The sequence below is a fragment of the Stegodyphus dumicola genome, chromosome 6 (assembly GCF_044657685.1).
Source record: "Stegodyphus dumicola isolate Sdum_Otavi_A_Nest chromosome 6, ASM4465768v1".
Lineage (NCBI taxonomy): Eukaryota > Metazoa > Arthropoda > Arachnida > Araneae > Eresidae > Stegodyphus > Stegodyphus dumicola.
Genome location: NC_140773.1, coordinates 50,533,641 through 50,560,870, shown reverse-complemented (window position 1 = coordinate 50,560,870; position 27,230 = coordinate 50,533,641). Strand labels below are relative to the sequence as shown.

The following is a 27,230-nucleotide window of genomic DNA, read 5'->3' as shown; positions in this document are numbered from 1 at the left end:
ACCTAATTTTTGTTTATAATAGCAGCAGTATTTGTTTACATTTGAAACTTAACAGAATAGTGAATTCAGTTTCTGCCCCTTCAGTGTTTTTTTGCTGAGTGGAACCAAAATTAAACTTTTATTTTTGTGAACCGAAAAATCTGTTATGCTGCCTGCTGGCCGAATTGCTTGTTTTTAAAAGCAGAGATTCTAATTTTAATTTTTAAATATATATATATACTTATTGTTTTTAACTGTATTAGGTGTTTTATTTATTTTTTTTTATATATATTTTTCAATTTTTAATAAAGAAATTTTGAGGTTTTATGTATTTTTGCTTTGTCTCGAACTGAATACAGAACTAATCGAATGAGACATATATCTCCAATGAAATTCGAAAAAATAATTGTTTCGTATTGGCGGCAAATAATGTACCCAGCCTGTCTCAGACGGAGGAGAATGTTTATGAGTAGCGCATGCGCATTAGGTAAGCGGCGCTGTATGGTTTGTGAAAAAACTGTTTCTTTTTTTTTAGTTTATTTTTTTATACATCATTTTGGTTTTATTATAGTATTTGAATAGAACATATGGCAAGATTAGATAGTTCTTCAGATGGCATACTATTTTGTGCATTCTGAGTTATAAAATGAATTAGATGCAACGCTGTTAAGTGAACCTAGCGCCATTGTGTCGCTATGGTAAATAAATATAGTGTGTGTGTGTGTGTGTGTGTGTGTGTGTGATTATGGCAAAGCCTCGAGGGCTATCTGCCTAAGAGGAGGGATGCTTTCGTGGAGGACTTTCTAAGGGAAACTGGCTCGTATACACGTTACACATGGGGAAAACCACGGAAACGCCCATGCAGCCAGCCCGTTCGCGGGATTCGAGCCTCAGACCGAACTACCAGTGTTCAGCGACTTTACCGCTCGGCCGCTGGTGGGCCAAATAAATATAGTGAATTTTAAAGAATGCATCTACTGTGATTTATGCGCTGTCGACGAAGTAGATTTAATTCAATTCAATAAGTTTAAATGAAATGCGAGAAAAAGTGCGTATAGTTTAATATTCCGTATAAGGAAGCCATGTGGAAGTCATGGGGCACACATCAGATTTCATATGACAATAAAACCCTCCCACAAAACATTTCATAAACCGAAATAGCATAAAGTTTTTTTTTTTTTTTTTTTTTCTTTTAAAAAAAATGTTGAGCAATCTTAAACTTTCTAAATATTTGTACAATCATGCCGAATATCAAACAAAACCCAAAAAAATCCAAGAATGACGAAATAAAAAAGTAAAAACAATGTGTTAATATATAGAAATAATATGTTGAACAGTTTCTTCATCAAAAATCAAGACATAATGAGTTCACTAAACTTCTTGGATATCGTGGCAATAAAGATGAAGGCAAACCATAACTGTCGTTCTATTAGAGATAGTGTTGTTTCAATTTCAGTCAACGGTAGTGAGAAATACCGAACTTTAAGTTACAAAATAAGAAGAATCATTACCTGTATCAGGCCACTCCATTCTGTACCAATTCTTAATTAGTTTAACTTAATTCCTACAGGGACTGTCAGAAGACTTTTCGTCCTTTCTGTGGAATGTAGCAAAGAAATTTGAAATGTTTTGAAATTTTCAAACCAAACTATAAGAATCAGAACTGACTTCTGACTATGAAAGATGTTGCCGGATTCTACCTTTTTCCTTAGCCTATAATCAGTCTTTCAATAATTACATTCATCGGAAAAAAACTTAAAATGATAAAGAAATTGTCATTAAGTAATTTGCATTTTATTTAAAATTATTCTCAACGTCACACTTAATTTCATATTCCAAATATCTAAAATTTAAAACTGTTATGAAATGTATACACATACTACTATCATTACCCATCGCCTAAATAAAGATAAAACTGCCAAGATGGTAACCCACGCGCAAAGCTTTAGATAGCCGCGGAAGATTCAAGAGGCGATTCAGGTATCTCTCTATAAAGAAGGATTAGAGGAAGCACCTTTCTTTCAAACCATTACCTTACCATCAAGGTGGACGCAATTAATCCAGATCGCTCGACTACATTCGGGATTTTTGATTTTTCTATCTCAAGATGCATCGCATAGTAAGTTTTAATGCTAATATCATGTCTTAAACGTGTAATTTTAAGTTTCTGATATCCAATTTTTCGAGTTTATTATTTTTTGAAATACTTCCTTTATACATTTTATTTTTAAACATAACTTTAATGCACCATTTCTATATTAATATTTCTCATCGAATGTGTTACATGAAAATTAACATTGAATTTTTAAATTTTTTTAATTTATTTTTTAAATTTTTTCCTCTCATGCAGGATTGAAACTCGGTATTTTCTATTATATAAACTACAGTCATGCATATTTCATTAAAATATAGCCTTCCAACTTCTTCATGTTTTTATAAATAACTTACTTATTTTGATTACCAGCCATTTGTGCGGCCAACTGACTAACATAGTTATCATAAAAAAGAAAAAAATATATAATGATTTTAATGAATCTAGCTAATGTAATTTCATGGGTCCAGCTAGTAATTAATAATATATGAATGAACCTCCATTTATTGTTTTTAAACCGCTTAATTTTTCGATTAATAAATTTAATATTATTTTATGCTTTGCGAAACGACAACACACTACCGCGTAGAAGATCATAATATTTTAATTCGTGAAGTGGCAACACATTTCTTTTAAATAGATGAGTTTATTGATTCAATTCGAAAGACATTATACTGAATTTTGCCCAGTGGCAACGCAATTCTTTAATATCGCTAAATTTTCTAATTAAATTTGAAATGTAAATAAATATCTTAAGCTTTGCAAAGTGCCCCAAAAAATGCTTTTAAATCTCTGAGTTTTTAATCCAGAGTTCTTTAAATTCGTATAAAAACACGAAAAGTTCCGTTTTCAAAGTGCCCATATTCCGGTGGTAATAAACTACGTTTGTTAAAAATTTGATAGCTGTAGATGCCCTCGTTTTCCCATAATACGACGAACATACACGCATACTTATGTACTTATTATTCATCTTTCAATAATATAGGTGAAACGTTAGTCACTTCAATAAATTTTTGTGTTACTTAGGGAATAAATTTTACAAAAAAATAGGAGTTTCAAGATTAATCAACATTTTTGTTTCCTCTGTTTATAAAAATCATTTTTAAGCTGAATCAGATGATTTGAAATTAACAAACTTCTAAATGAGAGATAACTTTTATGGGTGGCATTTTGATCGGCCGTATAATATTTCACTTTAGTACTAATTTACCATAAACTGACAATACATTTCTTTTCTTTTTTCATTCTTTTTAAATTAAAAAAATAAAGTAAAAAAAAAAAAAAATCTGAAAGCTTTCAGGTTTTATATTACGCCCAAAGGGACGTTTTTTTAATGTTTTTTGTGTTACCATTATTTATTAAATATTACGTTCTTCGCACTTAAACTATATATAAAAAAATATATAAGAATTCAATTCAACAGCAATATCACAAAATATTTAAAACGAGCATATCGTTAAAATTTCCGATACACAGCCTCGCGCGCCGGAGATAATTTGCCCCCCTCCCCCCGTACAGAGTTGCCATTGCTCATTTGAAATCATTGAGTTTGTTAATCAAAAATTCGGTTAAAAATTTACAAAATTTGAAATAGATAATAAAACAAATTCCAAATTTGAGCTTCCAGATGCCCATATTCGAGAGGAGGACTACGTTATTCAAAATTTGATCTCTCTAAGTACCGTTGTTTTTTCACGATGTGAGAAACATAAATACCATTCATACAGATACTCGATTACCTAATTTCTTTAAATGTAATGCAGGGCTCTAATATTTTATGAAAACAATTTGAAAAGTGAAACGCCGTTTTATAGTGGAAGACGCAAAATGCCAAAACGAAATTAACAACCCTTCTGGACAATTTGCCCCTTCGAGCTAACAAATAACTTCATTTGTGTATGCTATTAAAAGCTTATTTTCCGTTTTTAATTTATATAAGTTTATAAAACTGAATTTGTTTTCAGCAGAGAGTTTCTTCTTGTTAATTCTTTTACGTTTTCTTAGCAAAACCCACCGCAGCATGCCTAACTAATTAAAAAATTTGGCTTCTTTGCAAAACATAGATTCTAAAATAAATGTATCTTAAATTATATGAATTAGATATGTTGTAAATATGATGCAGATTTGACTTATTAAGAATGGCGTTCACTTTTTTAAATCGCTGTTTTTAAACATTTATAGATTGATTAAATTTGAAAGATAAATTAAAGAATTTATGTTTTGGCGAACTGCAAATCTCTGAGAATTGTTTATGGGCTAGGGATTATAGGACACATATTATATGTCTTGTGTATTAGGAAAACTTGCAGATCGTTTGGGCGATAAATAGCATGGTAGCGTCACGTAACGCAGCGGGCCCAAAAATATTAGTATGTAGTATGAACTGAGTTAAACGAAAATCATTACTTGATTATGGGTGTTGATATATTTGATTTTCACTATGTTTTACAATTCTTGCAACTAACATTTTGCCGCTGAGTCAATGCAAATTAATTATCTACTTGAAGAAATCATCTTTACTTACAGCCATTTTTTTAAGCTGAACGATCTTCTTTCCTTCCTACGCTACATTTAATTTTAACATTTCAACTTAATTTATTTTCGCTGTAACCTATACAACTGATTCAAATTTTGCAGAATTTCACGTCAATTTTCATGCTAATTAAATAAAAAACACTTTGATATTTTAATGTGGATAAAATTTAAGTTTATAAAATAAGAGAAGTCCAACAGTTAAACAAAAAGAACCAATATAAGCGAACTTTAAAATAAACTATACTTTGTGTAAAAGAATTAAAGTAATAAATTATTAATAATTAAATTAATAGATTAATAATTACAGTAATAAATTATTAGTTTAAGAGATTTTACATTAACATTCCTCATTCTTTATTGTTCGGATGCCGTTAAAACAAGCGACATAAATTACTTATACACATTCGTTTGGCGTTTTACTTCTAATGTTTAACTTAATTCAAGACTAATTATTTGTGTACTCTTAATCAGACTCGGCTTCAACAGAAAAATGTGAAGTTAGGAAAAACAAGCAGTTACATCTGACTTAGAAGCTTAATAATATAAAAATTTAATGAATTTAGCTTCTGAAAATCAATTTTCTCGGAAGATGAAGTTTAAAATGCTTAAAATATCTTCATTATACAAACTTATGCATTCCAGAGATCATTTATACTATAATATGGGAGTGTTATACTCACAATATGCAATATCAAGGTTATGTTATATTGAAATACAGAGGAATTAGAGTATCTTTGTTACACTACAAGTTAATGTTAAGTTGTTATAATGAAAGTAAACTATTATATTTCAATTCATATTTATAAACAAGAATAATTTTATTTGCGTTGCAATTATGCTTCAATTTACCGATTTTGATACCACATTCTACACAATGAGTTAATGCAGATAACTCAAGTCCATTACTGCATACATATTGTTAATCTTGCTAAGTTTTGTTTACAGACTGGAAATAATCCATAGCTCTAATGTTTTAAATTTTTCATTCTCTAAAAAAAATTAGAATTCGAACAACTGATTCAAATGGAGCAGCGTAAAGTTCCTGCTTCGACATTATTCGAATATAGTAACTATGAAAAGAAAAAACATGTAGTGATTTTAATGAATCCAATAACTGTGATTTCATACAAATATTTAATATTTCCAATTGGACATCTGATGATTTAAATGCATATTAAGTATTGATTTAAATAAATCAGATGAAAAGTAGAAAAAATATTATTAAGAAGTGAGTTTATAACTTTTAAATCGCTTGATTTGTTATCAGTAACAAACCAGTTAAATCTCAAAGTTTAATATCTTTGCCGAAAAATTAAAGTGTGAAAGGTAAAAGTATTTTATTTCAGACAATGGCAAGACATTTAAGCAAGATAATGGCAAGACACTGGATTTAAATGGACTAAGTTAGTTGATTAAAAGTGAATGATAAATATCTTATATATTGCCGAATGGCAACAATCTGGCGCGGTGAAGGTAAAAATATTTTATTTCGAGCAGCACCAGCGCTAGGTATTTTGGTTGCCCGGTGCAAGCACTGTGGATCCTTAATTCTGCTGCCCAGTCCCTCTCTAAATTTTAAAATTTTACCCAGTTCTTCATTTAAATTCTAAAAATTTTACCATCCCTAAATTTTGCTGTTCTAAATTCTAAAATTTTTGCCACTCATAAATTCTGCCGCCCCGTGCGGCCTCACCGGTTGCACTGGCTCTGGCACCAGCCCTGACTTCGAGAAGTGTTTCCATTGCTCGCTTTTAAATCACCGAGTTTGCTAATCAAAAAATTAATTTGAAGAAATACACCGGGAACAATCTAGGCATCATACTTGACAACATTTTTAAAAATCCGTCCAGCCTTACTTTGCACCTCTCCCATATCAGGATGTGATGCGGAAACAGAGCTCTACAAAATTCAAATTCTGCAAAATAAAGCCCTTTTAGAAAAAAATGCTGTTTTGGTTTATAACTTTTCTAAGGAATAACAATTAGCATTATTTTAAGGAGGCATTTTGCCATCTCTTTCACAACTTAAAGCTTTAATGTTTTTTTTATTATTATTTTATTTTTTTTAATGCACATCCCATTGCTAATTATGACCCCTAACTTTCGCTACTTGCAATGAGTAAAGGAGGATAATTCCCGGAACTTAAATAGTGTATGTTAAACTCGTACAAAATATGGAGTAAAAAAATTCAAAATTCAGACTTTCAGTTGCAAACTTCGGAAAACTATGTGTGTTTAAAATTTCGTGGCTCTAGGTACTGTCGATTTTTCACAGTGAGTGCAACCTACATACACATATACAAACTCTCCATTATTTAATAATAGAGATGGGAACACCAGCTTGCAATGAAGGAGCATACGCAGTGCGTATCTTTGAAAAGCTTAAAATGGCTCGTGGTTATGTGATGGTTTCGAGTTATGTGAGAGAACCGTTCTTTGATAGATCTCGTGGAGACTAGTGGTAACTTCTCTTATATATTTATCGATTTTTTCGATTGTTGTCAGATGTCTAGGGTCTGCTAGAAATTTTGAGACATCCCTTTTGAAAGTTAGCCAGTCGGTAAGCCGGAGAGATGAAAAATGAGCAACGCCTTCGCCGGGAATCGAACTACGGACCTCTGGAATACGCGCCCAGCTTGCAGACCACTACACCATGAAGGCATGCTAAGAAGGCGGGAGAAATACTTTATAACTTCTCTAGCGTTGCAAAATTAAATCCCTAAAAGCCATTGGTTTTTCTCCTTTAACATTTCATGACAATCACTGTTCGATAGACAACAATTAATTTATCTAAAACCATCCTTAGTAGGATATGGATCTTCCGTTTGTAAGATGCGGATGGCATTACCAACATTTAAAATGATAATTTCCATACGGCAATCTTCCTCTGCAAACAATAGCCCTTTGTATGAGCTTCCGAGGCGACGACCGAAGATGTTTGTTTTTAAATAGCTCCTTTGCATACAAACCCCTGTTTCCAATGTTTCTTTACAGCAACAAAGAGATTACAACTTTACACTGCGTTACATTATAAACGCTGAATCAAAATGAAGAACTTAACAAGCGATAACAATGGCATCACGACCACAAACCACATGTCTGTGCATTAATGAATAAGCACAGTATTAAAACTGCTTTTGTTGGTTCAGGACATCATTTGAAATGTTGCTTAGATGTGTTCTATTGGACTTCTTTCGTGTTGTAATTAAATTAAATGCCTGCCTAATCTTCCAAGTAGATATAAAATGTGCTTAGTAGAATGCTAATTTTTTAATCATATCTCTCGTATTAATATAGCTATTTGAGAGCTATATTTGGAGCAGATGCAATTAAAATGGTCTAGCAATCTGCAGACACTACATGACTTCCTCGTTCGGCATATTAAATTACACATTTTTTGCTGCACTTCCTCGAATCATTGTAACTTAATTAACCGACTTCTCAAGGCAAGTTGAAAGAAAATAACATCAAAAATTTTAAATTCTGAAATTATATATCGCAGTCAATTTTTGTCAGACGGGAGTCAAACTTCTTGTATTTTTACTTTTTCGTAACGAGCATGAAACTTCCCCAATTATAAGTATAGGAAATGAGACACCGCATTAAAAGTTAGATTTCATTTTTTGTCCAAAATTCATTTTTTTAAATCTGACATTGCCAAAATATGAATATTTTCGTCATTTATAATACTCAGCTCACTATAGTGACAAGAAACAAAATGTAATGTAGCTATTTTATTACCTGTGATGTTAGAAAAATTTATTTTCCTACAAAAATCATTTCTTTAAAAATGAACAGAATTCATGCATTTTGTAGGAACACATTATAATTTTTTATCTATTTATCCATAAATTTAATTTAATAGATTTCTTTACATATGTTTTTGCATTCAGAATTGCAATAAAATTCGTAATTTTTACATTTATTAAGAAAACATTCGACACTTATACTGTTTTAATCGATAGTGTTTAACGATTCTAGTTTACACTGATTATTATTCATTCCTAATAACTTTACTATAAAGTGAATAATAAAGCTATTACTAATTATTAATTAATAACGAATTAAATCAATTTATAATATTTTATTTCATTCTTTATGAATCACTTCAAGTTTAGATTGCTTTAAAATTTCAGAATACAATAATATATCTTTTAATCGATGCATTAACCTGTTAATATCTTCAGGCTAAAATACAATACTCATATTATAGTAGTTTAGAATAAGAGAACTAATAACGATTTCTTTAAATACGAAATTTTTACGACTTCTTTCACATTATTATATTTTTATCTTGTACAGTCATTAGATTATTCTGAAGCAAGAAGACGTGAAAAATGCGCAGTGCCATCGCCGAGACTGGAACCTGGACCTTTCGAATACGCGCCGAGTGTGCTACCGTTATACCACGGTTAATTAAGCGGCACGGAGTATTCTCCCCTCCTCCTTTTTTTTATTAATTTTACCGTCCAAAAATCGAGAGGAAAAATAATACGAATAATTTAATTTTCGAAGAACGTGGTTATAGTAAGAACGTTACAAATGAAAAGTAGTCATGGATAAACTATAGAAAACTATCACAATCAACTATCTTTAAAAGAAACCTATATTCCAATATGAATGCATAGTAATATTAACATCACATTATCTAATAAGATATCTTCATTTCTACTTACTTCGCTGAATTTCCGCTTGTTCCTACTGTTGTCTTTGCTAATCCATAGGCCTCAAATTATAAATAAATAACTAGATAAGATGAATGTATAGCTGACTCGGCGAAATCGCAGACTAAATGTCAGTTCGTGTTTGCTTCGCTGTGATTGCTCGGTTCTTGTATTAAGCTGCCAAAAATTTCAGCAGTTAGAAGAGATAGCTTCAACGTGATCTTCCCAGATAATTTGCGAGGGTTTGTTTTCGTTGGTAAGGGCGACCAACGAGGATATATAACCTTATAAGGAAAACAGTCACGGCGTGAACTAATCCATCTTTAAATTCAGAGAAGCTTGTCCCTGAAAAATGGGAAAATTACGCGGATTATTTATTTATTTATTTATTTAATTTTTAGAACCTGGTGCTAAAAATCTAGGTGGGAAAAATACACCAGGAAATATGGTATTAATGCTTATGTTAATATATATTATACTAATACACCAAGAAATGCGGTATTCATGCTTATGTTAATATATATTAATTGAGACTAAAGTATATGGCGAAGTTTTCAATTAATTTATAAAAAGTGTTTCGTATACAGTTTCAATTGCCTGCTTCGGCGAAACGCGATATGGAGTTAGCTGGATTCGAAAATCATTAAAAATTTCCCCTGAGGAGCCATAATGAGATTCGAATTGGGCTAATCTACCCTTTTTACCGCTTCTTTGTTTATGTATTTTAGCTTAACCTTTTGAAGACGGCATGGCCATTATAGTGGCCATAGAGTCCTCTCTTTGAAAAGACGGGGTTGTCCACTTTAGTGGCCATGTCTTTTTCCCCCATTTCCAATGTCATGTCCAATGTCTTCCAATGCCATCCAATGTCAAATTTAACGTCCCTGGAGTTTTAACCACTTATCTCTTTCAAAGGGCTTCCTTTTGCGACATAGATGCACCCCTCTGAGAATCCATTAAACTACATACAAGAGTCGTTCTTGCAAATAGGAGGTGATTTCTTAAAGGGGGAAAGCATTCGGTTTAAGATTCCTCGTCCTTTGGTAGCTTTTACTGCTACCAAAGCCCCGGCCTCAAAAGGTTAAGTCATTTGTCACACTTTAATTCTAATGTTTAAAATATGCCTTACTTTGATTAGCATATTGCTTTCAATTAGTATTTGTAAATAATCAAGTGTTTATATTGTTTATTTAATCTTTATTACACATTTCATTGCACTTTATTTTACTTGTGTTAATATTTTCACGGAACCACAGTATCTGAGCAACTTTTTGGCGTACGAACTAGGAATTTTCTTTTAACTTTTTTCTAAATTTTGCAGCTCAATGCGCAATGTTTTTGACCACATAGGTCTTTTATCGTTTGTTCTCTTTACTTTAATTACTTATATATCTTATATACGTTTGATTTTATATAAGTAACTTGTTCATATTTTTAAATAAAAAATTATAAACTGATTTTTCAGGTTTTAGACTGTAACCTGAAATACAAGTCGCTCCTCTTTAAAAGACTGAATCCATGTTGATTCACAAGTTATGAATCCAGACAATCATTTTGCTCACGAGTGTTTTGAATAACAGTTCCATCATTTGAAGAAATACATAATCGCAAATTGTTGAATAACTAATCTTTCGGGAGTGACGGTAAACGGATAAACTTTTTCTGTAAAATCAAAAAGACTTTCTGACATCCTCGTGTGTAAAAATCGTAGTTTCTAGTGGAATTAAATTTATTGCCTAGAATCAAAAATTTCTGAAATTTTATTGATATAATGGAAATAAAATTTAAAAAATCATACTAGTAACTAAAATTTGTAACTGAAATTAATTCTATGAAATTGCTTTTTAGAAAATCTTCTTTAGAGTAGCATTATTGTATAATTTGTTTTATTTGTATGATATATTAATTTCTGATCACGATGATTTGGCTGTACATCAATAATTTTTAAATAAGCTAGATAAATCAATAAAATAAAATCCAACGTTAAAGCAATAAAGTAGGGTTTCATTTTTTTTTAAATCTATACTTTCGAAATTTTGATCATAATCCTTGTTACAACATTCAATTCCCCCCCCCCTTTAGTATTATTTTTTTTTACCTTCGTAGGATACCTTTAAAAATTTATTTGTGTTGTAAGTTGTCGGCTTCGAAAGTAGAAGGAATATTTGCCGTCAGTAACACAAAGCTTTCATCTAGTAATAACCATAATCTTTCACCTTTTTTAGGAGGAAAAAATTCACAAACAGTGCTGTAAGAAAGCCCTAAAGCAACAAAAATAAACAGACATAATTAATTTTTGCGTTTTCTTGCGATTAGTTTTTCGAGATATCGTTGTTAAAGGAGCCGGCTTTCATATTTCAGAATCCGAATTCGAAGAGCAAAGCATTTTGAAAGGGAACTAAAATTAGTGTCGAGGTAAAACCAAATATGCGGTGCTCAGATGATAAATCTAAGCGGCTTTTACAATTCTGTCTTGCCAAGGAAGTCTGTTTTGTAAGGAATTGTTGCGTTCTCTATGGTATAAACACGTTCAGCTGGCAACTGAGAGATCCATGATTCGAATACCTACTTAGTAGGCAAAGCGTATTTTCTCTTAGTACCGGCACCGAAAAAATCTAATAGTCTCTACAAACTGGCTTACTCCTAGGCAGAGACACTGACTTAACAATCACAGTTTCGTAGCTATGTGCATTGTTCCAGGATTACATTTTTTGCAGGTGGTTTTAAAAAGTGAAAGCGTAATATTCGAAATCGCAGCATAAATTATGCGCTTATTATACATGAACAGCTTATTTGATTTGGTTTTGAAAGCATGATTCTTTACGAAACATGTGCTTCCCTTCCTAATACTTGAAATTTTACTTAATGGTTATAAATAAAACTTATTTAAGAAATCCATGAAAACAGTAGGTCGGTAGTACTTATTTTAAATTGGTTGTATTTTTCAAACCAACAGCAGAATACACATATCAATTTCGTAATTTGAAACAATTGCTTTTAATTAGTAGATCCAGAGAAAGAGTCATAAGTGTCGCCAATAAAATTTAAATAATATATTCAATTGCTTTGGAGAAACTTTGGGTTGCACCGAAAAAGGTCCAATTAAAATATATATTGATATGCAAGCATGCAATCATTTCATTCTCACACGCGAAAATAAAAATTATGCTACTGTTTCTACGCGCTCGATGGAATAATTTACGCACACAAAAGTTTCCCGACAACCCCCCCCCCCCCCAGTATGCGTAGAAGAAACAGGATGCATTGCGCGACTGGAACTTCCGCACGGAGCATTTTATCAGGGAGAAGGAAAATAAAGAGAGAAACAGCATTAAAAAGAAAAAGAACATAAGTAACTGGCCTGTCTCCAGAGTTCGTCCACTGTCTGACCTAGTTCAGCTTCCCCTCAAAAAATCTTCTAAATATCCCTCCCCCTTTTCCATTACAGCTGTCAAGAATTTGACTTCGGGGCGTTGTAGGATGAACAGCAACGTGTTTTATCGACACTTAAAATTTCTCTCTATTCCCTTTTTATAGTCCACTTTCAAACAGAGAGAGAGGGTCAAGATGCCATTAGAACAACTAGGTTGTTCACCTTCATCGTAGTATTTGGATTTTTATTTTCTTCTGTGGTCAACGGTATCTTAACGTATTTTTCTGTTTCGCATTCTGTACCTGCCTGGAAAAAAATGTGGATGCTAATTTGGTGATTGAGGTGAAATCGACGAGATCTGATCCAATAGCTTTGTGGAGGCCACTTCTAATAATTGCAACCGAAGGAAACGTGTTTAGAAAGTTAAACCGGAAAGGGTTCGATTGCGCTTGGCCTAGTTTAAAATTGAATGTTCCAAAAAAATGTTTACGAGTTCAATAAAATAAGACTTTGTACAAGATAGGATTTATCAATATCGATTGATCTTTTATTTTGTACATTAAAACACCGAAAAGCTTTTATCCCCGTTCTGTATCTTATAATTTTTTGTGATAAAACTTCAAAGAAAAAGAAGTTTCCTTTTGCAGGAAAAAATTACAGCCGAATAAAAAATGCAATCTTTTTTAGCCCAAAGGGCTACTTCGTTTCGGTATTTTGCGTCGAAAATTTTAAATGTCCGTTTTACTTTCCAAATTATCGCCATAAAATACTATTATCGCCCTGTGTTATATTTAAAGAAATTAAATAATGAAGAACCTGCATTAATGTATACATCTTTCTCGCATTGAGATAAAACAACGGTACCTAGAGCCATCAAATTTTGAATAACGTAATCCACCACTAAATTTGGAAACTCTAATTTGGAATTTGGAAATTTTTTTATTATCAATTTCATATTTTGTAACTTTAACGAATTTCTGATAAACAAACTTAGCGATTTCAAAGCGAGTAATGGCAACACTTGGCTAACACTGTATGAAAAATATATATATATATATATATATATGTATATATATATATATAATCTCCAGCGCGCGAGACTGTGTATCGGAAATTCTAAAGACATGCTCATTTTTAAAAATTATTTGCGATATTTCTGTTGAATTAAATTTTATGGTCTAAGTGCGAAGAGCATGATATTTCATAAATAAAGGTAACACACAAAACGTTAAAAATCTGAAAGCTTTTAAATTTTTATTTTTTTTTCCTCTTTGAAACATTTATTTGGACTAAATAAAACAAAAGTTGGAAGAGCGATATAAGTATTAAACTTTAAAACGTTTTTAAAACTTCTTCAAACATTACGTTGGTGTTGGTGTATTTAATTATGGCAAAGCACACGAGGGCTATCTGCCTAAGGGGAGGGATGCCTTTCGTGGAGGACTTTCTAAGGGAAACTGGCTCGTATACACGTTACACATGGGGAAAACCACGAAAACGCCCATGCAGCCAGCCCGTTCGCGGGATTCGAACCTCGGACCGAACTACCAGTGTTCAGCGACTTTACCGCTCGGCCGCTGGTGGGCCCCTTCAAACATTACGAAAGCAAGCAAACGCTTTTGCACAATTAGAATATTTCTGATATTTTAAAAATAGTGATGCTGCAATACTTTCTGAATTGCAGTTGTTTATTTTAATTTTCAGATTAAATTGGGTTATACGATTGGAAGTGAGATTAATTTTCATTCTAAGGCTTCAGATGTGCTCCTAAAAAAACGACAAACGACTTCTCTATTTCAAATTAACTTTTGAAAACATTAGTTTTTCTTTAAGAAATAGCAATAAGAAAAACCAAAATGATTTAGAACAGAATCGAATTTTATGTAATATTAATCTTTCCTTCATCTACTGCTTTACGATCAACGGAAATGAGATGCGCAAGAGTTAAAAAGAAGAGTTTTTGCAAGAAAATTATAGTGAAATTTGTAATTGAGAAGAGAAGGAGTATCTGTTTCAAAAATGAAACAGAAATGTGAAACATATAAAGCATCATAAAGCAGAAAATTTTATTATAAATTAATATCCAATCGATTATTAATATTATCTTATAAGGTATTTCTCCCGCTTTCTTAGCATGTCTTCGTAGTGTAGTGCTCAGCACGCTGGGCGCGTATCCCAGAGGTTCGTGGTTCGATTCCCGGCGAGGACGTTACTCATTTTTCACATCTCCTGCTTCCGAAATAAGCTAATGACTCTACAAACTTACTATGTACTATTTTCGAAAATAAATAAATAAATAAATAAATAAATACCGATTTAAATCAATCTCACATCTTTGAACAGAGGTAAATTTTCATACCAAAATTCCTTATCAAATGACTTTTCTTGAATAAAGTTGAAAATGAGATTACATTTCATTTTAAGATTTAAAATGTGCTTCTAATCAATCGATTTTTTGTATCAAAATTTATTTATTTTTAGAAGATGTGTATTCTTAGGAAATATAGCAACAAAGCAGCCAAGATGAATGAATACCCATAGAAGCAAACTTTCTTCCTATTTCACAGGCTCATTCAAAAAAAGCTGATGCTTTCGTGCAATTAACTTTCCTCGTTATACGGTATTTAAAACCTAAGGTTCCGCTGTGTTTTCTGTATAACAGTTTCTCAGGTTATTGCCGCCACATTAGACCGCATTTTAGATTGTTAGGGTTCTATCCACGAAGATGCATTGTCGTTAAATACAATAACAACTAGTACATTCGAACACAATGCAGAATTTGTGAAATAATTATCGGGCGAATCACGGAAAAAAAGTCTCTCACGTTCTTAATCATTCGACCGCAGTTCCCTCTAAAGGCCCCCTTTTCCCTCTCATTTCTATAAGAAGACATAGAAAATATAGCACCGAATACAAGAAAAGAATACAATAGGAGTCTCTCAGTTCATTGTCTTTTACGTTCAGCGGCTTTAAGGCAAAGTCATTTAATGGTTAAAGTTACAACTACAGCTAACCATAAGTGGCATGAACTCATTAAAATTTATGAACTAATTTTCCTGACTTAATAGACTTTATGTATTACTTCATAAATATAATGTATTATTTTATTGCTTGTATTGGTAGGTTATGATATTTTATTACTTTAATTGGTAGATTATATAAAGTTATGGATTATTTTAATATTCTGTTTTCTTTATAATCATTCAATGTTTTGTTGAATATTAAACTTTCCCCAAAGTGTTAAAAAATCAGATGCAAGAGGGGAAAAAATATTTCCAGATAAGAAATTTCTCATAGTGTTGAAAAAAAGTAAAAAATATTTCTCACTTAAAGCAATATCCCGAAATTAGGAGAGAGAAGCCGCCAATGGTCCCAGATTGTTTGGTTTATTTAATTATGGCAAAGCACATTAGGGCTATCTGACTAAGGGGATGTATGCCTTCGTGGAGGACTTTCTAAGGGAAACTGGCTCATGGGGAAACCACGAAAACGCCCATGCAGCCGGGCCATTCGCGGGATTCGAACCTCGGACCGAACTACTAGCGTTCAGCGACTTTACCGCTCGGCCGCTTGTGGGCATTAAATTATAGGAAAGCACACAAGGGATATCTGCTTAAGGGAAGGGACGTCTTTGTGGAAGACTTTCAAAGTTAAAATCGGCTCGTGTGTGTTATACATGGGAAAAACCCCAACACGTCCGTCTCGATCGGAACTACTAGTGTTTAGCGTGTTTACTGGTCGGCCGCTGCTGGGCCAAAATGTTCTCAGAACGTGATGTTAAATGGCAATACGCTGAGTCAGCTGCGATTTAAAAAGAAGATTATCTTTTTTTAATTTTTCATGTAGCATTGCGCAACCACTAAGTCGCGAATATTTATTAAGAAATCACCGACGTTTTCTCCACGTGAAAATAATTTATTTTCTTGTTTTAATATACTGCCTGTTCTGTTTCTATCTAGATGAAATTTCGACACTCTTAAACACTAAGTGTAGTTGCGACAAAAATTAAGGACGAGACGGTTTTTTCAATATAACTTTGTACAAAAGCTTTCCAAATCAACATATTTAATACCGTAAGATCCCCAATACGAAAGGACATGAGTATTGTAAGCAATACTCATGTAAAAGAGTAAAAGAGAAAGAGAAAGCAGAGGGATAAAAAGAAGCTTTATTGAAAAAGTAGCATGGAGCGCAATGCGATTGAAGGCCGAAACATCCCTGTGATGGGTATCCAGCAAGAAACATCCGGTCTTTAATAGGGGATATGATCTCCCCTGACTGCTAGGCAGGTTTCACAGCGTCTGCCCATGCTGAGAATGAGGGTGTCAATGAGTTGTTGAGGCATTGCTGCCCCATTCGTCCTGCAGCGCCAATCGAAGCTCCGGAATCGTTACTGGTGGTAAGGTACGAGCTGCCAACCGTCTCCCTAGAAAATCGCATACATGCTCGATGGGATTGAGATCCGGAGATCGTGCCAGCCAATCCATACGTTCAATATCCTCACTCTCTAAGAGCTGTTCGGCAGCTACTGTGCGATGACACGGGACATTGTCGAAGATGTGAAGGTCTGTACGACTACCAAGCATGATGCCTCCCCAAACGAGAACACCGCCACCTCCATACCTGTCCCTTTCAATGATGTTCGAGGGATGATTGCGGCTTCCCCGCTCCCTCCAGATGAGTATGCGATGAGAATCGCTACTCAGACTGAATCTGCTCTCATCTGTAAAGAGTACTCGTCCCCATTCATTGTCTCTCCAATTCCGGTGTTCCCGGCACCACAGAGAACGCCTTCTCCGATGGACACACAAACACACCGGGTGAAGGACCTCCCACCGAGGTCCTCATTATACGGGACCCATTAAGACTTTGAAATATCCAACACCCGTGGGACCTCGTTCTCGCGGGCGCAACCCCCGCAGTCCCCGTCCGGCTTTTACTAAGCATTGGCCAGAACGCTTCGTTGCTAATTTTAAAACGCTGTCACCTTGCCTCCGGGCACCACTCCATCGGCAAAACCACATTGTATTAAGGTGCTCTGTCCGCTTTGTCAGTCCCCGCCACGAAAACTGAATGGGGTCAAACCCCCGGAAACTCAGTCGACAAATGTACCATGTAGCTCCACCACAGCCGAAGCAACAGACACGACAGTACCAGTACGGTCCCTGCCAAGCCTGAACCAACCTGAGTACAATACTCGGGTTCTAGTCCTGTGAAGATAATTTGTATACCCCCGTGGTTGAGACTGCCTAGGTACAGATCCTAGCCAGTACTTCCCAGGCGTTCGCCTGAGTCAACAGTAGATAAGGCGTTAGAGGTACACACCGTACAGGGCGTCGTGCAAACAGACCACCACCGTGCAGTCTTCTGGCCACGGTAAAACGCGATATCGGTCGTCCAGTCGCCTGTGTCGTGTGTCTAGCGATTTCTCCCGCTGTCTGCCGCCTGTTTCTTTTGGCCTGTAAGGCAATATACCGGTCATCTGCGGGTGTGCTTCCTCGTGGACGACCACTACTAAACCCCCGGATTGCAGAGTTCGGAGCAATTCCGAACTCTGCAGCCACACTTGTCACACTGCGGCCTTCCTCCAACTTCCCAATGATTCGACCTCGGGTAAAAGCATCCAGATGTCGTCTAACAGATTGATTTATCGCCATTTCTCTCTGAGGCAGCAACTCGGTGTGATTTTAACTGCTATACGGCGTGCAATCTCTTTGCCAGAAATACTGATCTTACACCGACAACATGCTTTATACTACTCAGACACTCCCCCATTACGTCTACCTGCATATCTGCGCATGTGCTACCGTACATCACCTTACTTAATCTCCTGATTGGTCTTTCTGTCCGCTCTGCCTCTTCGTTCAGCTGATATGCTAATTTTTCGACTTCGTTCTTAATTTTTTCACACCAGTGTACTTACTTAGGCTCAAAAACATTTGAGAACGTTCTTAAACGCTTCAACAACTTTTTTTCCATAAAAATGCGTTGCGAAGTAATGCTCAATCATACAAATTTGTTCTGCTTGGGAAAAATTCATCTCCGTTTAGCATCAAACAATTTTAGAGCTATCATCATGAACTGCAACTGAAATTTCAAGTAATATATTGCTTATAATAGAATAGGGGTGTCATCATCGAAGCAATTTGCCATTAATATCCATTTTGGAATTTACGAAATTTTTTTAAAGTTTGATGTGTATAACTTTTAATCACCCTGAATAAAAGTAAATTAAACTGCTCACTTGAAAGAATTTATTTGTTGTGAATAATTCGAAATATTACAATACTATACCGAATGATATAGATTTGCAAAAAAAAAACACTTTCTAAATAATATTTGAACTGTAGAAGTTATATTAGAACTTAATAACAGATTAAAATTTAAGTTAAATTATATTAAGAAGCTCGTATTCAAATACAACTAGATTTTTCCGTTTTATTGACATTTTGAGTATATTTCAAAGGCCAACCATCTCTAATCCCGGAGTTTCCATTTAATTATTTAATACCTCAAAACCAATATATATTTATATATACAAGTCATATAACACAGTTTACACATTGAAAAAAGTTTTCGATATATCCAATTCTTATAATGGAATTTTTTGATAAATTAAAATTTTATACTAGATCTGCTTAGTCCTTTTATAACTTCACTACAAACATTATTCCCGTTTTAATCTCGTTTAGGTGTTATGTTATATAAAACACTAAAAAAGCTCAAATAATGGGGATCTTACATTATTTCTTGTCACTGTCGATCGTAAGTAAAAAAAAAAAAAAAGAAAAGAAAAGTTAGATAGAGCTATATATAATTCCAATTAACACCATTAACCTACCAAAGTAGCGGTTAATTAGTTCTCTATTTGAAAAAAGAAATTATCACGCAAAGAAAGAAAAATTTCTTTGTCTTGACAAACGCGGTGTTCCATTTTTATGAAAGGGGGTTCAAAAAGGGACCTGGAGATCTAGATCAGTCCACTCAAGGCGAACTGACGCCACCGAATAAAAAATTCGACCCTCCCGGGTAGAATTCCGACGTGACGACCCGTAGGTCCGGTTGTTTGCAATGGGGGAGAGTTTTTTAGGTGCAACCTTGAGAACAGGCCCTTGTTATTGACAAAAGTGCAGAGCAAGAAAAAGAAAAGCATTCATAAAATATATCTTACGACTCTGCATTTAACCAGTTTTTCGTGAATTTACAGAAAAGATGTAAAGTCATCATATTCTTCGTAGACTAAACTAATATTTTTGCACAAATCCGAACATTTTTTACTCAGACAGGAACAATTTTCAAAATACATGCACAACAGAAAAAGGCTAAATAAAGTTCTTAAAAAACAACAGATTTTTAATAACTGAATTGAACTGAACATACCTTATTATTAAGAAATTATTAGTATTTATCACTAGTGTGAACTTACTTAAATTCTTTAACACTATCTAAATATTCACTGCAGTTTAGTTCACTGTTAATTTTGCAGCTTAGTAAAGCTTTTGCAGTTCATTCAGCCTGTCTATCTTTTCTACAGACCGTATGACATTCATTATTGAGAATACTCTTTCGACTGGTACCGATGTGCCTGGCTTGCTGAAAATGTATTCTGTTATTCAAACAACTTTTCTTTTTCCAAATTTCATAATTAGCTGACCAAAAAGCTTTGGCAATCATTACTTCATCAAAAAGTTAATCCATAGTTATTGTACTATTTGCGACAGTTTCATTAATTTTTTCACCCGAGATTCAATTTCAGACTATGTTCATTCACTGTTGTTTCTCCACATAAAAAGATTATGCCCCACAAAACTGTTTTCCCACACAGTGTAACAAAGACATTCTGTTATAAAATAATTCAAATTCTTGTAGGATTATATTGATACTAATAGTGCAAATTTAACATTTTTAAAATTTTACCAAATAACCGGGATAAAATGCCAACTGACCTTGACATCAAAATATATAAATGCAAGATATTTTAAATAAGCAGTACAATAATAGCATTTTTAAAAAAATATTCTATGAAACTGAAAGCTCAAAATTCAAGTGTATTTGTTTCGATAATTTAACACTGCATGTTTCATTAACAATAATTTCAAAAGAATTAAACACCCCATCTTCTGTTCTATACTTCCTTCACAGCATTTTTTAGTCTCTAAAGGCAAGTCCACAAACATATCTGCTTCTTCTCACAATCAGCATACGGCTTATTAACTTTTACAGTCTCATATCACACTCGGAAGCACAAGCACAAAGTCGCGTAAGCAGCAATACCGAAGAGCTCTAAGGGACTCCAAATCATCAATTAATTTTTTAAAAAATAGTAAACATATTCTGTGTCTCCAGATGAGGGGCCCCCAAAATTCAAATGAGATATACCCCCCCCGTCACAAGCCGAGCTCGTCACAGACTATACTGTACGCAAAGGTCAATAAATCAATGTCGAGAGATACTTGATCTGAAAATTCTTCAGTCTACAAAATTTCATATTCCTCTCCAACAGAACCTTTTTCACAATTTTCTGTGATAGTGGAAGGATAAATTGCATGTGATGCAGCTTTTAATAAAAACACTACCTTCTTAAAATCAGCTACTAATAGTGTTTCATGTCATATCCTTCTACGATATCTAATAAAAGTCGCAACAAAAATCATTAAGTTTAAATACTATTGTTTAATCGTTTCCCAATCGTTCAATACAGGCATAATTGTTTCCTGTATTTTATTTAAATTATATTCCTATATCTCAGAGTTTATAGTTTGCTTGTACAGTTTCGTAGTTAAAGGCATAGTTCTTTTTCCTCAGGCTTGCAAAAGAGAAAAATTCATATTTGTACCTAATAGGACTTATTTGTAGTTTCCAGAAGAATAATAAATTAAATTATTTTTAAGGAGAAACCTTAAAAAAATTATTGTAATAATATGGATCTTTCTGCTGGTTCACTACATTGGATACGTTAAACAGAAATTTTTGTTTAAATTTTGTTGAAACATGCGGAAAGAAAAAAAAAATAAATAAATAATCGTTAATTTGAGAAAATCCTTAAATCCGTATTCGCTCTGTATTTAGGAATTAAAAAAAAAAAAAATCTTGAAGCTTTCAGATTTTATATTACGCCCATATGGACTATTTTAACGTTTTGTGTATTACCTTTACTTACTAAATATTATGTTCTTCGCACATAAACCAAATAAAATTCAACAGCAATATTACGAAATATTTAAAAACAGCATATCTTTAGAACCCCGCGCGTTGGAGATAATTTTTTTTTCGTAGAGTTTTGCCATTGCTCACTTCGAAATCGTTGAGTTTGTTAATAAAAATTTTGTCAAAGTTTTACAGAATATGAAAGATAATAAAACAAATTCCAAATTTGGGCTTCCAGATTCCCATATTCGAATGGAGGATTATGTTATTCAAAATTTGATGGCTTTAGGTACCCTCGTTTTTTCCCAATGCGAGAAACATACATACGTTCATTCATTATTTAATTTCTTTAACTATAATACAGGCCGATAATATTTAGATAAAACAATTTAAAAGGTGATTTGCCGTTTATAATGGAACGCCACAAAATGCCGTTTCGAGACTAATAACCTTTCTTGGCTAACACTTCTTTGGGCTAAAAAAAAGGGGGGGGAGAGCTTCAAAGAATGACAGTAAATTTTAATAAATAACACTGTTTTATCACAAGGAATGAGTCCAGAATTATTACTTGCAAGCTAAGTCAAAAAAATTGACTAAATATAAAACTAAAAATTTCGAAACTGAAAATTTCAAATTACAATCAAATATGTTGAAAATAGTTTCATCTTTAAGAAAGTTTTTAAATAATTAAAAATGTAAAATATAAAAATTCTAAAAATAAAAACTACTCCAATCTACTCTCTGCATTTAGATTCTACTTAAACATTTGAAAGAGTTTAACCTAAACTAATTAAGATAAGCCGATAAGCCTACCTTTTTAATTAATAACCTTAAAGTTCAAAGTAAAAAATCATAAAACTATATTTAAATTAAGCTGTTAAAAATGGCAAAAACGCAAGGATGGTGCCTTGCTACATATCATTCTTTCATAAATTAACGTCACATGAAGGTAATTAACGAGAGTTCGAGAGCTGCTGATATCACGTGGAGAAGGCACGTTGAGTCACCTTTATTATTATTCTAATAATAATAACAAAGAATTTTTCAAGACGCAAATGTGTACTTTTTACTCTGAATCGCTTGTGCACGAAATTTTCAATAAGTTTCGCTAATATATTAGCAATAATTTTGTCAGGACACCCAATTCGCGTAGTAGAAACAATGCCTTCTTGGCAGCATTAAAAAAGTGACCAATTCATCGTTATCAGGATATTTCTAATACACATCAGATACACATTCTAATACACATTTCTAATACACGTCACACTACGAATTTAAGGTTTAAAAATGCTTGTCATTTTGAAAATAGGGCCACAAGTATCCAAGAGGTTGTAGTTGCAAACTGCAGTTTGTTGGAGATGAATTCAAACATAATTGGTTGAAAGAATTGGCTGCTCGCAGTATTACATAGTCTGTCATTAAGGCACCTTTCTTTTTAGATAAGATAATCCTTGAATGCTTCTTCGTAATTAAAACAGTTAATGAAAAAAACTTGCTAAAACAAATTTATTGCGATAAGTAAAACAAATCGCACAAACCTGATTATTTGTAAGAAAAGGAAAAAAGAAAAACAAAAGGGAAAAGCTTATTCAAGTTACCCGTCTAAGAAACAGTCTTATCGTTTACTTCGATCAGTTGAATCACTTAACATTGCATTAATCAAATTTTCAACTAAATGGTGTGAATTGCTTTTAAAAAAGAACTGCATTTAACACACCTTGAACCCAATTTTCTTTTTTAAGACAACTTTTCTTTGAGAAATCGAATTACCTACGGAAACGCCCGACCTGTCAGCTTACTTCGTATGAACAACGAGAAAATATATAGGTCGCCTAAGAAAAGATATTTTAAAGTAGAATTACAATAACAAAAAGTTGTAAAATACTGTGACCTTCGTGGTTAAACAGCAATTAAGAAAACGCGCGTTCGGGATTAAGTAATTATAATTTCGTTTTTTAATAAAGGAACAAAGACAGAAAACAGCTAGAAAGACAAAGGGCAGAAATTATGATTCAAACTTTCGAAAAATAAGTAGAGGATACGCAGTTGCGATGAAAATAATCGATTTAAAAAGAAAAGTGGGGAAAATGTCGGGTAAGTATGGACAATGAGATCGCCATTAATCCAAACTGCCGAACGGTAAAACAGACACATGAGCAAATCTCTCATTACTTTTGTACCGCCTGCAAGATAATTCTTAGAATTAATGTAAAGGGAAGAAGAAGAAAGATATATTCGAGAATAAATTTTGCTTTGGGAAACTGGATACTATAATATAGAGGAACTAGATACTCGTTTTGTTTCAATGGATTTTCACAGTTTTTTATTACATTGTTTAGCAGAGAAATGTATTTCTTTTTGTAGCCGAGTCTTCATCAAAACAAAACCTTTCCTTTATGTGTTAAATTAAACGGTAAAGCACATTTTCTTAATTAAAAAAAAAAAAGAAGAAGAAAGAAAAAATGTCCGCCCACCCCCCGGATTGAGTAACTCATTAGCGCAGATTAGTATCATCCTATTAATGTATATATTCTGCTCTCTTCAAAATGAAAATTTATTTGGACATTAACCTAATTCTGAGAGTTGTTATTAATGTTTCAATTAATACATTTTGACAATAATAATTACTACATAAAATTCATTCATGTTCAAATTTACTGCAATATTGTCCTCTAAGGAAATATTATTACTAGATAACGAAACGAAATATATTTTTTATTATATAGATCCAAAACTACTAAACGTTGTGCCATTGTTTCCGCTTGCCAAATTATTTTATAGTCCATTGTTTTTGAGTACCAGTTTCATACTTTTAACAAAAAAAGTACCCTTATTTTACATGCATCAACCCTTATAATAAACTCAAAAAAATTCTAGGGGATTTTTCTTCTATTTTGCCACCATTTTTAGAATTCAGAACAAGAAAAAAAAAAAAAAAAGACCTTTTTGTGGCAAATACTGAAACAGTTCAGTTTTGGAGCTTCAGTCTATAATCGCTGTGAGGGAACGTTTTCTGCATTCATCACTCACGGTTCTCACGTTTTAGAGAAAATAATTCAGGCCCACAATTCAGAAAATGAATTTTAAACGGTATGTTACTACACTTCAGATCCATACAGTTTTTAAATGTTCACTATTCTGTGTTCACTCACTGTTCTTGTGATTTTCTTTTCTATCTTTTGAATAGTCTACACTTTTAAAAAAGCATAGATTCAGTCCTATTTAAAGTAACTTAAATTTAAAATTACTTTTTAATTCCTAAATCGATAAAGATATCTTCTTTAATTTTGGCTTCAAGAATTTTAGGAAACATTATTAAAAAAAAAAAAAAAAAAAAAAAAAAAAGATGAAACTTCTCTCCTTTCCCATTGCCTTCATTAAGTTTTACATCAAAGACCTGTTCGGCATGCGAACCTGTTCAGCACCTGTTAGTCAGCGAAATAAATATAAACGAATTTTACACTCGGGCTGGCTGCATGGGCGTTTTCGTGGTTTTTCCCATATGTATACCAGCCAGTTTCCCTTAGAAAGTCCTCAGCGAAGGCAACTCTTCCCTTAAGCAGATAGTCCTCGATGCTTAACAGTATTCAAATAAACCAAACCACACCAGATAACTGTACATGCAGGTAAAACATAAAGACACAGCCATTTCGAACTAAAATTGCGAGTATAAAAAATCCGCAAATTTATATAGTATCAGTTTTACGCATCCTTTTAAAATCTTGGGGTTAGGTTATTTGAACACGGCAATGGCAAGAGCTTAGGCTATCTACCTAAGAGGAGGAATGCCATTATGGAACATTTTTTGAGGGGAACTAGCCCACATTTACTGTACACTTGGAAAAAACCACGAAAACCAAGCAGCCATCCCGTTCGCCTGGAATCGAACTACCAGTATTTAGCGGACTTAAAGAGGGGAAGAATATAATGAAAAAATGCACCTTTAGAGATAAATTTTACGCAATAAAATTCATTACATAGCTGTTTCATGCGATTTACACTTCATTGTGAAAATTTTGTCGAATACTGAAGTTAAAAATAAAATGATAAAACGTAGCGAAAGCAAATCGATGCTTTATTTTATTTATTTATTTATTATTATTATTATTATTATTATTATTATTTTTTTCCCCAATTTGACGCTCGTTTTACATCCCTAAGTTTAGTCAAGACAACATTTTCATACTTTTTAAATGCTTATTTATTATGCCGTCACTGGTTTTATAATGCAGTACATGACTGCCCTTTGTATCCACTCTCGAGTAAATAAAAGTTAGCTGATTTAAAAATTAGTCTCCCTGCTTATGACCGAGAGAATGAGACCCTTGAATATTGGAATTCGTCCCGATCCGATCCGAACTCGTTTTTTGGCAAATGGGTTAGCTGCATTAGTTTTCCTCCAATGTGCTTTGTAAACACCAGCAAGGTTTCTTCATTAGGAAAGTCCATGAAAGCATTCCTTCGATGAGGCAGACAGCAGTCTTTTTCCTCAATTAAAATCAACCACTCCACTTCCGTTGGTACTTGAGATAATAAATAGCTCTAATAGCAATCTGCTTCTTGCATTCAGATTTTAAATTGAAAACCAGAATCTGATAGACCAATTAGACCGATTCTAATGCTTATTACGGAATATATCACCTCTGATATGGTGAAATATTTCATAAAAAGTGCATCCTTCTTTGAAAAAACATGTAATATAACATTTATGTTCTTTGTCATTTTTGGTGACGTTATTAAACGTTTACAGTACGTACGATGTTTACAGTACGTACTTTGGCTGGGCTAAAAGAAGATAGCCTATAAAATCCTTGTATTTAAGCTAAAGTCGGAGGTTTAATTCAAATTTACAAAGCCTTATCAACTTCTACAGCCGCATGTTACAAAGCATTCAATGAACTTTTTTTATTCAATGGAAATTTTTTTACAAATGCTTTTTCTCTGGTATTCTTAAAGTAATCAGAATACTATATATTTATTTTTTAACCCTATAACACTTTTGTTTTTTACCTTGTTGTATAAAAATTTGAGGAACAGCTCGCAAGCTATCCAATTCGTTAGTGGATATCCAGAAAAAACACTAATCACTGGTACTTCAAAATTTGGTTTAGCTTAGTTTTATGGCAAAGAGAAGAGGTATCAAGTATTTGGATGACCTACCGACAGAACATAATAAAAAATTCACATTGTTTTTGTTGTAATAATATAGACAAACAGATTTTCTTTAATCAGCCAGTATACGAGAAGTCTCAATATATATGGAGTCGGTTAATCAACTGATTGAGGCAAAGACACGAGGCCTATATGCCTACAAAAAATATATGGATTACATCTTCTTCACGCTTCAGTATTGTATAGAAAAGTTTAAAAAACAGCTTTTAATTTCTGAAAAATTAATTTAGATAAAAGTTCGACAAGCGAAAACCCATGCTTGTCCTACT

At 33.1% G+C, this 27,230-nt stretch overlaps 1 protein-coding gene across 1 annotated transcript in view; it reads left to right on the top strand.

The window, feature by feature from the left end:
* The first annotated feature begins 1,946 nt into the window (after positions 1-1,946).
* Positions 1,947-27,230, top strand: part of LOC118194486 (uncharacterized) — a 100,987-nt gene continuing 75,703 nt past the window's right edge. Inside the window, exon 1 of the mRNA XM_085818303.1 lies at positions 1,947-2,098. Within this exon, the coding sequence (XP_085674429.1) occupies positions 2,087-2,098 (12 nt within the window). The 5' untranslated portion in view covers positions 1,947-2,086. The remainder of the gene's footprint in view (positions 2,099-27,230) is intronic.